General features: G+C 40.4%; 2 protein-coding genes across 2 annotated transcripts in view; one reads left to right on the top strand and one right to left on the bottom strand.

Annotated features, from left to right (window-relative positions):
- Positions 1-8,362, top strand: part of gnav1 (guanine nucleotide binding protein (G protein) alpha v1) — a 34,607-nt gene extending 26,245 nt beyond the window's left edge. Inside the window, exons 6-9 of the mRNA XM_026170155.1 lie at positions 1,172-1,301; positions 1,498-1,569; positions 4,719-4,806; positions 7,695-8,362. Of these exons, the coding sequence (XP_026025940.1) occupies positions 1,172-1,301; positions 1,498-1,569; positions 4,719-4,806; positions 7,695-7,885 (481 nt within the window). The 3' untranslated portion in view covers positions 7,886-8,362. The remainder of the gene's footprint in view (positions 1-1,171; positions 1,302-1,497; positions 1,570-4,718; positions 4,807-7,694) is intronic.
- Positions 8,363-9,117: 755 nt separating this feature from the next.
- Positions 9,118-10,591, bottom strand: npb (neuropeptide B). The gene is made up of 2 exons (XM_026169255.1): positions 10,173-10,591; positions 9,118-9,672 (listed from the first exon to the last, which is right to left on the bottom strand). Exons 1-2 carry the CDS (start codon positions 10,434-10,436, stop codon positions 9,544-9,546), a joined length of 393 nt encoding a protein of 130 aa, XP_026025040.1. The 5' UTR covers positions 10,437-10,591; the 3' UTR covers positions 9,118-9,543.
- Positions 10,592-13,730: the final 3,139 nt, after the last annotated feature.

The raw sequence follows: 13,730 nt of genomic DNA on the forward strand, positions 1-13,730 counted from the left end.
TTATGCACGTGGCTTATTAGTAGGTTTGTATAATGAACTTTAGCTTCAATGACAGCTCCTGTGTCTGGAAACAATTCCACTGAAAATTTCCAGCATAAATCTCATCTTTATGTTGCAGTCTTTCCTGTTTGTTTCCCCTGTGTGTCTGTGTCTCCACATGTTCATTTCCCCTCTTAATAAAGAGCTGCACTAACTCAACAGATGCTCAAAGGAAGGTGGCACATCTGGCTTTGAAAAATGGGTGAAGTGGCAGAAACTGATCTGTGGTGCTCTCTGTGTTCCTCGGCTCTTATTCCTGTTGTGTTTTTCTTTCTATCATCTTTCTGGAGAACATTGACCTTTACGCGTTTTGTGTGCCACGGTGTGATTGTCTCTGGAAAAACTGAAAAAGTAAGGGGGGGTCTGCAGAGACGTGCGGCACGAGGCTCCTTGTTTGTGTGTGTGTAAGTGTAAATAGCATTTTTCAAAAATATGACCTTATCCAAAACCAATACAATCTGTCATTGATGAGAGGCATCCTGAGGCACTTCAGCAGGCTTCATCATCCATATGGGAGGTCATGAACACGCTGACGGCACAATCTCAGATCATACACTTAATCGCAAACACAGACATGTGGTCTGTAAATACTTGAATGAAAATGAGCAGGATTTCTATCGTTTTGGTAAAATGACAGACAAGAGATGTGGATTATAAATTTATGCTAACTATAATAATAATATGTTGCTTACAGTAAAGGTAATACAATGTTTGGGTGAATAATCACTGTTTGTAATGTGTGTTTAGCCCCTTGAGCACTCCTGATTAAGTGTGTTGATCTTCCGAATCAGAAGCACACACCTATAGTTTGTCATTATCTTCTATGTCATGATAGATTTTGTGAAAAATGTGTTCTACTGAAACAAAGACTTTTCAATGCAGATATTATGGCATGTTGTGAGACATCACAGGGTTAAGGTATGAATATTCTAAATTCCTTTTATTTTTCTCAAAAACAGTGAGGTGAAGGTGGTTCCTCATTACTGATAGTGACTTTCTGGGATCTCACAGAATGACGTGTGTTTATTATATTCATCAGCAAGTAACTACCAACCCAGTAGCGCTCCGGACTGCTGTGCATCTCTCTTTAGATGTTTAAACTGTCTCGTTCCCTCCTTTCGTCTGTGTGTAGGATGTACGATGTTGGAGGTCAAAGAACAGAGCGGAGGAAGTGGATTGGCTGTTTCGAGGACGTCAGGGCGGTGCTATTCGTGGTATCGCTCAGCGGATACGACATGACCCTGGTGGAAGAGCCTTCTGTGGTACAGCATGCACAGAATCACTCATTCACAAATGTTTGTTTTGTTAAGTGACCGAACGTAGAAGTCTTTTTTAAATTTATTCATTTATTGATTTATTTTTTAGGTCAGACTACTATTAAAGACAGAGTTTAAAGTGAAAGTGTGTCTGCTGTTCTCTCTGCAGCTGTTTGATGGTTGTAATATCTTCTCTCTGCAGAATCGTCTTCAAGAGAGCATGAAGCTCTTCTCCTCCATCTGCAATAATATCTTCTTCCGCAGCACATCCATGGTGAGAAACTCATCTTTGACCTCAGGAGGGTAGATGTGAGTCCACAGAGCGTCATCATAGGAAGGAGACGTGTTTTATTCATAGACTGGCTTTATAATTGTTCACTTTTTAAAATCAGAAATATGTTGTGAAACTGCATAAGTGATGATTCTGTGCTTAAGTGGGCTAGTTTTATTCATTATCATCTTATCAGACTGGTAATTTGTACAAAACAAATTCAGTTCTCTCAACGAGGACTGACAGTAGCTCCCAACAGTTTTTGGCTTAAGGGGAAAAGTTGAAGGGATCACAAAAAATGATCGAATCCATCAGGAAAACGTAATGGCAATATCTGCTGAGATATTTCAGTCTGACCGCTATTGGTGTTACATTTCAGTCTCATTTTATCAGGCAGCTGTGGCTCAGGTGCTAGAGAGCGTAAGCTACTATCCACATAAAGTAAGATGAAATACTTTATTTAGCCTAGAAGCTGGCAAATTACATGAAAAACAACTTTCCTCAATGAAACTGATATATTAACACAAGATAAAATGGATCAAAGAGGGAAAGAAATACACAAAAGAAGGGGCTCAGATGATTTTTTTTCTTTTTAAAGTGAAGTGCTCAATAGATCAAAATTTAATTGTAATACAATAAAGAGTTTAATAAGTAAAATCTGATGAATGAATGCAGATGTGATACTGTGATTCCCGTGGGAGTGGAAGCAGTGCTGAGCAAGTGGCTAGGAAGCTGTCTCATGTTACAAAAAAGGTTTCAACTAAGTCAAATCTTCAGCTGAATATTGATGAAGTTGATAACAACACACTTTGTAACAAAATACCAGCAGAGACCATTTCCAAACTTTTTTTTTTTCATCATCATAAAATAGAAAACGTTGAAGTCAAATATTTATTATTTTATCTCCTTCACTTGGCTTTTCAAAACACAAAAGAAGACGTGCAAGTTATGAAAATATAACAAAGCTACTTTTCTGCAAGTTTGAAAGGAATTTGAAGGAAACTGCTGCTCGTGTTGCAACATTATAACCAATCCTTTAAAAATCAAGTCCTACATAGCAAACTGTTGCAGTTTCGTCTTTATAACACTCGTAGTCAATATAACATTTCAAGTTCTGGGAATTTACCTCTATATTCAGGTATGCATCTCATTTTAAAGACTGTTTTTTGTCCTAAAACATTTAAGGACAGAGCTCAGAGCAGCTCGAGGGGAGTCTAAAGCTCCTTCGAGAAGTTGCGCTTTCTCTCAATGCGCCACAAAAGAAAGTAGTAAACGTCCTGTGAACATGAATCTCTTAATAGTTGTTTAATGTTTAAGTTCCTTTTAAAGATTAATGCTATATAAGTTTGATGGTTCTTGATGGTTGTTATTTTTATCAGACTTGGGTTTGTTTTGTGATTCTATATCAGCTGCCGTGTTTCAGTTTGTTAGGCCGGGAATCTCAGTTACATTTTTATAGGTCTTGTTTGTTTTTTGTGCATTTTATTCCTGTTTGACTTGCTCGGGGACTGCAGATGGAAATTAGCTAGTGGCTAAATCTGATAAAATGCATCTCTTCTCTTGGGAGAGTGATGTTCTTGTACAAAGTCCCTGACAAATAAATACAAACAGAAAAAGATGTCCTTGAGTGTCTAATGTAATATACTCCTTCCTATCTTGTTAACCCTCCTGTAACACCATGTTGCTCCAAGACTTATGTTGGAAACCACTTTATTATATTTTTACAAGGTTACAGCGTAAAGCGATGGAAAGGAAAATGTTAAACATGTCTTTCTGTGAGACGGGAGAGAGACTTTGCCTTTTGTTTTAAAGTCAAAAAACAAAAAGGACCCGTCCAGAAAAGGTGGGAACCTCGGTTCAGTTTGACAGCTCGGCTCAGGCGGGCGGAGCTCGCCGATGAATCGAGGAGAAATTAGTTAAATCTTTGTCGCTCTCCGATTGTTCCCTATGACACCACGAGACGAGCATAAAGCTAATGTGTCTGGTAAATGTTGTTTCCACACACGGATCGCTGTCTCTGCCTTTTGTCTCTCAGCGCGCTGTCACTTGCAATTAAACGGCGAGTTGTAATTAGGATGATCTTTGGCTCTCTGTTTTTCCATTCCCATTTCTGGTTGACGATCACAGTAAAACAACCGTGTAATGAACTTGTTTAGTTTATTCCACCTAACTTGAGTTTGCGGTCCACTTAGAATACAGTGATGCAAAGGCTGCGACCTCTTTTTAACACTTTTGATTAACCTTTGGAAAAAGGAAACTCCAATCTCTGAGAAAACAAAGGCCTTTTTTTGCTTTATTTAACTTAAAGTTTTAAGTTGTGTGTGTATTATAGAAAATCTCTTCATGTGATTGTTTCTGTATTGCACCAAATCCTCTCCTAGTAGGTTATTCATTTTTACGCTATAAAAAAAACGTATTTAAGGCTTCATTAGAGCCAAATAGGCAATTAAGTATCTTTGTGTGACGTGTTTATGTGCAGGGTTGTGTGTGTGGACCTGCATGTTAACATGGCCAACAGGCTCATTAAACAAAAGTGTTTAATGATACCCTTTTTTTTTTATATGTGGGAGGGAAATTTGTAACCTCCACCTCAATTAACTTTTCACTTTGGCTGGTCAGTGATAATTGCACACCTAGGTGTCGCTCAATTTCTTGTTCATTGAAAATGTGCACAACCTTTCCCCTCTGTTGTTATTATTGGAAAAAACTAGTCCTTGTTTTTTTTTTTTTTGTGATCAGACAGGCCAGAAAGGGAAAACCTGGTCTGAGTTTTAATTGGTACACTACAAAGCCAAAAGTAGCGGTGTAGTTTAGTTGTAGTCAGGTTGAGGAAGTAAACAAAGAGACAGATTTACGAAAGGAGTCGCTGAGGTTGTGGAACTCGACTGCAGGAAAGTGCGCGACAGATTACTGAACATTGATGTGAGCGAAGCCATTGATCCACCATCAACACACGATGTTTGTGTCAACACAGCTATTGATTTTTGCATTTAATGTGAATATTTGTGATTTATTCGAGTGGATTTCATGTTTTTCCACAGTTACTGCAGAGTTTTAGTTGCAAACGTGATCTTTCACAGTTGTTCTTTCACACTGATTTTCCTCTTGTTATGAACTCCTTCTCTCAGCTCATTGTTTTTCTCTCTTTGCAGATTTTATTCATGAACAAGATAGACCTTTTTCAAGACAAGATCTTGCACTCTGGGCGACATCTGCGGTTGTATTTACCGCAATTTAAAGGTAGGATTGATATTCATTAGGAATGTTATTACCACGGTCAGCATAATAGCATGCAAAAGTCCATGGCTGTGTCCAGAATCACTCAGTAGACAGTAAGTTCACCATCTTGCAGTGCTGTCTGAAAGCACAGTGCATTTAGAGCTGCATAGAAAGTACTGCACAATTTATGGTAACTACCCAAACATTGAATACCATCATGAAAAACAGCAGATGCATCACAGCCTGAATTTGTCTTTAGATGCTCGCTATCATATGTGTTTATAATAAAAAATTAATGTTGGTATTTATCTGTTTGGCCAACACTGAGCTGCCAGGTTTTAGTGTTTAAAAATCATCAATACTATGTCAAAACTTTTTAAATTATCAAGAGTTAAATGAAGCTTACACGTTTTACAAATATAGATATTTGCTGTCATAAAAGCATAAATTTAGTCCAGCGTCACCTAGGGGATTTAAACGCGTACAATGAATGATGAGCTCTTAGCCTGCTGCAAACTGTGATATTTTGGGGGGATTTCTGCATCTGCTCAACATTTCACTTCTCGTGTCTCAGTGGGCTCAACAGGGGCCGTGTCCCCTCTGCTCGCATGCAAATGTCAATAAAAATGCTAAAACACTTGGGATTGGGGTCAGCCTGCAGAGCAAGAGTCTATTTCACACTGACCTCAGATGTGATGATGAGTAATACAGCAGCTCCCGGCATTTTTATGTGTGTAGGCTGTGTTTTTGTTTGCTTGGAGCTGACAGAAGTTGGATGGCTGGACTGTTGATTCATTATTTTCTAGTTTAGCTTCTCTGCTTGGTTAGTATCAGTCGTGGAAATGGACTAAGTGCATTTATTCAAGTGCTGTTATTAAGTCCAATTTTGAAGCAAGCTGCAGTGCACAGACACACAAATCTGCTAATTAGTGCTTAGTAACAGACTAATGAAACACTAGAATTTCACTTATTAAAACTGAAGCACAAACTTCAAGCTGTTATTTGTCAGATAATGCTATTTATTGCTTGAAAAAGTACCAACAGCACAAACACAGATGAGAGGTCCAGTTAGGTTAGTCAGATATGGTTGGGAGGAGGCTTGGTGGACAGCTGTCTGCTCCAGCTGCCCTGTGTGGGTACACCTGTCAATCAATGTGGCCACAACTTTAATTTAAAGCCTGTGACCACGTAGTTTTCTCTTGAATTAAGAAAATATCCAAACGGTACAGTTATTAAAAAAGATCTTTCTACTTCATCCCAGTATTTATTCTTATCTAGTATAAAATGTTACTACAACTTGCTTTTTATTCCTTTCCTCTCTCATAAATCATCTCACGACTTCTTTTATTTTTAGACCCTACTACAGAAGATTCACAGTTCAAAATAATCATTATTTATCATAAACGGCACCTTGGTTTGACCTCTGAATTCGTCCTCTGGCTGAAATAAACTCCTCTGTTTAACTCCTCTCCCTTTAAACCGCTTTTCCTCAGAAGTGCTGCGCCTCGCAAACAAAAGGTTTGAACATCAAGCAGGTGGAGCTGCTCGGATATCCGCTCTGTCACATCACAGAGAACAAAAAAACTGAAAAGCAAACCGTTTAAAACCGAGTGTTCAAAGCAGTCTGAACATTCTGCCTCACAGGGATTACTCATGTATGCCTAAATTTAATGATTTAAAAATGCTGGTCGTGATTAAAATGAGATTAAAATAAACATTCACCATTTCAAATCATGCCCACTGGCATTACAGTGGAACAGTAATGACAGAAAATAAGGAAAAGTATAATATAACATCTTGTGCAAATTTATAATTTGGCTAAAAAATGGAGATAAACCTAAAAAAAACTTTGGGATTCACCAAATCTACAACCTGATCATTTTTAATAGGAATGAATGCACTGGGCAGCTCAGCAACACCAAAAACATTTGAAAGATAGTAAAGTGCACGATGACAGGATTATTTCCATGGTTAAGAAAATTAACTTTCACACATCTTACCAAGTCATTTACTAATCAGGTTGGTGGTTCGATCCACTTAACCTTCAGTCACTCGCTGCTCCAACCTGGATGCCAAAATATGTTCACTGGAATGTAAATGCTAGATAGAAAACACTGATATGAACGGGTGAATAACACGTTTTATAAAACTCAAGTAGAGTAAAAAAAGTGCTATATAAGAACCTGTCCATCTATTTAAGAAAGCCTCACAAAAGAAACTGAAGGTGGCTGCATCAAAGGTCTAACAGAGCATCTCAAGGTAGGAAATGCAGCATCTGGTGATGTCCATGGGTCGTGACCTCGTTCAGACATTTATTTTTTTTTGTCTTAAAATGGAAAAACTAGTCCTTATATTTCAAATCGTGTTAGTTTGTCCAATTAATTATGAACCTCTGACTGTGAGGGACTGAGTATAAACATGGTTGTAACAAAACTAAAGCTGAAAGTTTGCACTTTATTATTTGATTTAAAATTCACTGTGGAGGTGGAGGTGCAAAACTACAAATACGATGTCTTTGTCCAACAAATTTATGGACCAAACTGTAAATAACCCACAAGCAGCTAAGGCAGTAAAATGATGCTTACACACCGCATCAGTTTTAATTCAAATCAAGTGGCAGAAAATGTGCTTAAATATCTGCACCTCAAACTTTTTTGCCTTTTTATTACATAATTTGCAATTTTTTGTCTTATGTCCACTTTCTTGTCAGTGAAAACTTGAATAGTAAAGCTGTTTTTGTAATAGAAAAGTAGAAACTTCCACTGCCTCAGTGGGCCGGTTGCCACTGGTGTCACATCTCCTCCTAAATGCAAATACAGAATTCAGAATTTCATTCTTTTCAACATTAACTAAGCAACTCCGGGAGTTTTTGCAAACACATCTGATCTCTCCCCCTTTATCTTCGTCAGGTGCAGACTGTGACGTGGATTCGGCCGCCCGCTTCATCGCCGTCACCTTCATCTCACTAAACAAAACGCCCAGCAAACTCATCTACCACCACTTCACTACGGCCACCGACACCTCCAACATCCAGATTGTCTTCCAGGTGGTTATGGAGACAATAATCAAAGAGAACCTGGAGGCTGTGTCGCTCCTGTGACTGCGTGAGGACTTTGTCACATTTTAAATACTGAAATATGGAGATCATGTCACGCAAACATGATTCCTGATCTCCCTAATGTGAGGAGAACCCCAGGAGCTCTGCTGCTCCTCTTCGATTTCATGATCACATGTGGCTTCTAAAAACTGTTTCAAAGCAGATTGAAGTGGAGGACCACTCGGTTCATGCTTTGCTCGTGTTGGTCCCCGAAATGTTGACTTTTGAAACCTTTAATTGAAAGTAAAAGGCATTAATGTTTTATACTGTAGATTTATATGAAGTCAAACTATGAAAAGTGACACTGATTTTTATGTTTGAAGACTGGATATAGATACATGTGGCATTTATTTGTGTCCTCCTCTGTGAACGTGGGGCCAGCATGGAGCGTGGGTGAGGGTTTGTTCAGTAACTTTGGTGGCGCAGTATTCCATCATGTGTTTCCTGCTCATCCATCACTTTGTCTCTGCTGTGCGTCATGCCTGTTTTTTTTTTTTTTTTTTTTTTTTTGTTTTTTTTTTTTTTTTTTAATGAGGTCTTAATCACTTTAAAAACACACCAGAGTGTGTTGACTTGACATCCTGAGCTAAAAACACCCACATCCGTGCACAGCCCCTCTGTCTTCTGATTCCTACCAGTCACACTGATATGGGGAAACTTATTAGAATTTAAAAAGTGAAACGTCTGACTTGTTAATTTCCTTCCCATCACCAATGACAATTATTGTTCCAGTATTACACACAAACCCCGTTTTTGTGTTTTTCAGCCAGGATGAAACCACCTATATGTGACTTGTTTGCAATTAGCTGAGCTGGAGTTTGTTTCCAGGGCTCCCCTGTGCTACTGACTCCAGTAATAAACAAGATATGGTAATGACTGATGCAGTGTGATTATGGATACTAAAAAAGAAAAACAGTGAGAAAAACACCCCCAAGTGCCTGATGAAGTTGTTTTACTGTGCTGTAATATAAATGCTTCATACACATGTATGAAATGTGTTTTTCATTCTTTGTTTCTTCTTTCTGAATTATTTTTTATGTTTACAGTTCATTAAGTGTTACGTCCTGAGACTTACTTTATGGGTTGTACTGAATCTGGAGTAGAGAATAAATGTTATGCTGCAAACTCAACGGAACTCATGCAAATGGATAAGATTCAAATAATCCCGTGCTGGACCACTTATGTGTCCCCTGTGCAGTTGAAGATTTAAAGACACAGTTAGACCACACAGCAGGTTACCAGTGTTTGTTCATTTTAATAGATAAAATAAATAAAAGTACTTTACAGTAAATCTGCTCTGCAGTCGACTTCTCGTATATTTAATACAGTTTGGCAACACAGGTAAATGTCAGGGTTCAAACACTAAAGATGAGAAATAATTTGGGAAGAAAACGGCTTGAGCGAACATCTCTCACACCGATGTTTTTCTTGTTTTTTTCTTTTACACTCATGTCTACGCAACAAAAGCAAAACTGAACAATGTTGAGGGGTTTAAATAAGAGAACATTCAGAGTCTGCAGCGGTCCGTCTTTGACAATTTGTGGGTCTTTCCCGGGAGTCGCCACCTAACCCTCACACTCATGCATCCTCGTTACTTTTCTTTTTTCCGGTTTCCACAGCAGTGCTCCCGGGATTCTGCGGAGGACGAGTCCAGTCGGGACTCACGCGGACAGGCAGTCCAGGGAGTCCAGAGTGAGGAAGACGTCCGCCTTGCACTGGAAGGTGCCCGTCCCGTCCCGCATCAGCTCGCAGCTCTTCAGGTTTGGGGAGATGTCCTTCACGCAGATGGCCTGAATGAGGCGAAAATGACAGATGAGAGAATTTAAAGGCAAAAGACGAGTCCTGTTTAACCAGCCTGAAAACCTACATTTCACTGATTTACACCGATTACATAAAATCATGCAGACTAAAATAATTAATCCTGGAGTTAGGGATGTAATCAGTTTAGATTTAGTTAAATATGCGATAGCAGTTTTATTAAAGCTGACCTTCAGCGCCCAATCATTTGATTTTTTTCTGTTTTCTTTGTTTGTTTGTTTTTGTCTTTATGATATAAAAAAACAACAACAAATAAATCAGGAGTATTAATTCAATCTCATCCTGATTTTTTTTTTTAATTTATTTTATTTTTAAGATGTCAAACTTTCAGCACTAATTAATCGCCAGTGTGCGAGCTGAATGGAAAGCAAACTTTACGCGCATACCTTCTTCGTTTTACTCTGAATGGTCATGTTTTAAAGCGCTTCCTAACAAGAATAGCGTTTGTAGTATGTTCTTTTTTGGCACTCACCATGCTTTTGAGGATGGAGATCTGCCTGGAACTCTCCGGGATTACGTTGTTACCGACTGTCTCTCCGCTCTCCATCAGCGTCTCCTCGGATTCGGATCTCCGGACGTACGGTGACCTCCTGATACCGGACAGCAAACCTGAGGCGCGACCAACCGAGTAGTAACTGGGACCGGTGGTCTGCTTGTACCAGGCTTCAACTGAATAGCAGGAGATGAGCAGAGACACTCCAACGCACACCACAGCAAACCTGGCTGATTTCTCCATGTCTGGAACCGTCTTGGCACGTTTTACGCAGGACTTTTCTCGTCAGCGGTGCGTTTGTTTTGCTTGGTGTTCAGGAAACTTTCTGCTGCTTATATAGGCTGACTGGGCGACGTTATCGTGACCCAGGTCGTTCGTCAAATCAGAGCCATGAGGTGGGCGGATGATGATCCATCTTCAAAAGGAGAAAAAAACATCCGAATTGATCTGCTCTTGATGGCTTATTGGCGCCACTGGAATGTGTTTGTGTATGTGGTAAGTGATAGAGGGTCATAGGACGTCAGAAAATCTCTGACCCTTGAAGAGGTCAGAGCGAAATTGATTAACATCAGTCGACCATGACAGACACTGAAGTCAAAACACAATAGACACCGGATACCGACAAATTAAAGGAAGACACCTTGTATTTCACTGATTCATTCCTAAAAGAACTCTACTTGAGCGACAGGTGGTTTTCTTTTTTCCCCTTTCCAAAAGATATTTCCGGATTTGTCGTTTTGTTGATGGTTGTTGAGATGCTGATTAAGAAGTTGGTTGAAAATCCCTCAAATGTTCAGTTAGAATCAAAATTGGCAGGCGATACGGTCTCTCAATCACACCACCACACAGTACTGACCCACACATATGGTTCTTACACACACACTGGACTTTCTGGACATTGTTTTTGCACACATTGTTTTTTTGCACAACACTGGTCACTATATTCTTCATTTCCGGTTAATACTTGTACAGCTGCTGTTATTGTGTATATATTTATTTATATTTCTTCATACATTCTTATATAGTTCTATATTGTGTATTTTGTTGTACAGTTATTTTATTTTCAACTTTAATTTATATATTTTCTTATTCTCCCAGTTAAATTTACCCTTCTAATTTGTGTTGTACAGTTATTTCATTTTTAACCTTAATTTATATTTTATTCCTTCTTAGTTAAATTTACCCTTTTTAATTTTTCATATTTATTTCCTATCTTATTCATAGCCTTTTCCTTTTTTGTTTTCTTTAGGTCACGAGCAGTTGTCCAAGCATTTCACTACATATCGTACTGTGTATGACTGTGTACGTGACAATTTGAATTTGAATTTGAAAATTGGTAAGTGTGAAGGTCTCAGCATATGATTCACATCATTCTCATTCTCGTGAAACTACTAAGTGAGTCAGTGCCCCCTTTGGATGAGGAGCTTTGTCATCTTGGAAGAAGCAGTCATCTAAGGGAATAAGTGGAGTGAAACCATGCCAGCAAAATGCCGCCCACAGCATAACAGAATTACTGAATAACCTCACTTGAGGGGTAAAGGGTTCCAATTTTTCCTTCAATAAATCACCCAGTAATAGCTTATGAGACCGTGTGTGTGTGTCCTAACTGCACGTATTTATTAAATCTCAATGTAAAATAATCAGACTGACCAATTTTCAGAATTTCTTGGTTGAGTTTTCACATCAGTGAAAAGTTACGATTCATTACTTCATTCACAGAAATCAGCTCGATCAAGCAAAATCAGAGCAAAGGGCTTCAAAATCTTGAATTGAAGTAAAGGCAGATGGATCAGGAATGACAAGATGAGCCGATCGATGTAGGAAGCTGTTAAAACTCGTTCACCCAAGGATTTAACGAACCAGTCTGACTTCAAAGTGGAGCTCAGAGGAAAAACGGTCCTATTTCAACAGAACCCATTTCGAGATTGATCCGCTGACATCACCAGTCATGCGTCATTTTTAATGGTCAAATGCAGACCTTATTATCTCCCCAGAGAATTCACTTCGATCATACTCACTGCCGTGTATATACCCCCCGACGCTAATGCTAGGTTGGCCATGAAAGAACTTTCTGCAGCCAAACACCAGAATAAACACCCCGAGGCTGCTTTTATTGTTGCTGGCGACTTCAACCACACCAACTTAAAGACAGTCCTCCCCAGATTCCACCAACATGTCTCCTGCTACACCAGAGGAGACAAGACTTTAGACCATGTGTATTCCAACCTGGCTGGAGCCTACAAAGCAACACCCCTCCCCCACATTGGACAATCGGACCATCTCTCCCTGTTCCTCACACCTCGGTATTCACCACTCATCCAACGTGTGAAACCTGCTGTGAGGACAATTAAAGTGTGGCCAGAGGGGACAGACGCAGTGCTCCAGGACAGATTTAAAAACACAGACTGGAATATGTTCACCCACACAGACCTGGACCAGTACGCCTCATCTGTACTGGATTACATCTCCAAAACCACAGACAGTGTCACCACCCAGAAACGGATCACCATGTACCCCAACCAGAAGCCTTGGATGAACCGGGATGTTCGTCTCCTCCTGAAGGCCCGCAACACTGCCTTTAGGTCAGGAGATGCACACGCCTACAGTACAGCCAGGGCTAATCTAAAGAAGGGCATCAAAAAAGCCAAACACCATTACAAAAAGAAGGTAGAAGAACACTTCTCCAACTCCAACCCCCGACGCATGTGGCAAGGACTCCAGACCATCACAGACTACAGGACCACCAAACCCTCCCCCGCATCCTCTGATGTCTCCTTCCTCAACGAGCTCAACAACTTTTATGCTCGTTTTGAGCGAGGGAACCCCACAACCACAACCAAAGCAGACATGACGCCAGACCACCAACCTATGACTCTCTCCCCCACCGATGTAGGAGCGGTGCTGAGCAGGATCAATGTCCACAAGGCTGCAGGCCCTGATGGCATCCCCGGGCGTGTTCTCAGAGCGTGTTCTGGGGAGCTTGCAGGAGTGCTCACAGACATATTCAATCTGTCCTTGGCCCACGCTGTGGTACCGGCCTGCTTCAAATCCACCTCCATCGTCCCGATACCCAAAAACTCCAACCCATCTTGCCTCAATGATTACCGCCCAGTAGCACTCACCCCCATCATCACTAAGTGCTTAGAGCGACTGGTCCTAGCACACTTCAAATCCTGTCTCCCCCCCACCCTGGACCCCCACCAATTCGCATACCGCCGGAACAGGAGCACAGAGGATGCAGTCTCCATCGCAATGCACTCTGTCCTCTCACACCTGGACAACAACAACACCTACGCCAGAATGCTGTTTATAGACTTCAGTTCAGCATTCAATACAATCCACCCCTCACAACTCATCAGGAAACTGACAGACCTGGGCATCAGTTCCCTCATCTGCAAATGGTTACTAGACTTCCTGACCAACCGCCCCCAACATGTCCGGCTGGATAACCGCTGCTCATCTACCATCACGATGAACACCGGTGTACCACAAGGCTGTGTGATGAGCCCTTTCCTCTACTCCCTCTTCACCCACGAC

This window comes from Astatotilapia calliptera, chromosome 6 (assembly GCF_900246225.1).
Source record: "Astatotilapia calliptera chromosome 6, fAstCal1.2, whole genome shotgun sequence".
Classification (NCBI taxonomy): Eukaryota; Metazoa; Chordata; class Actinopteri; order Cichliformes; family Cichlidae; genus Astatotilapia; species Astatotilapia calliptera.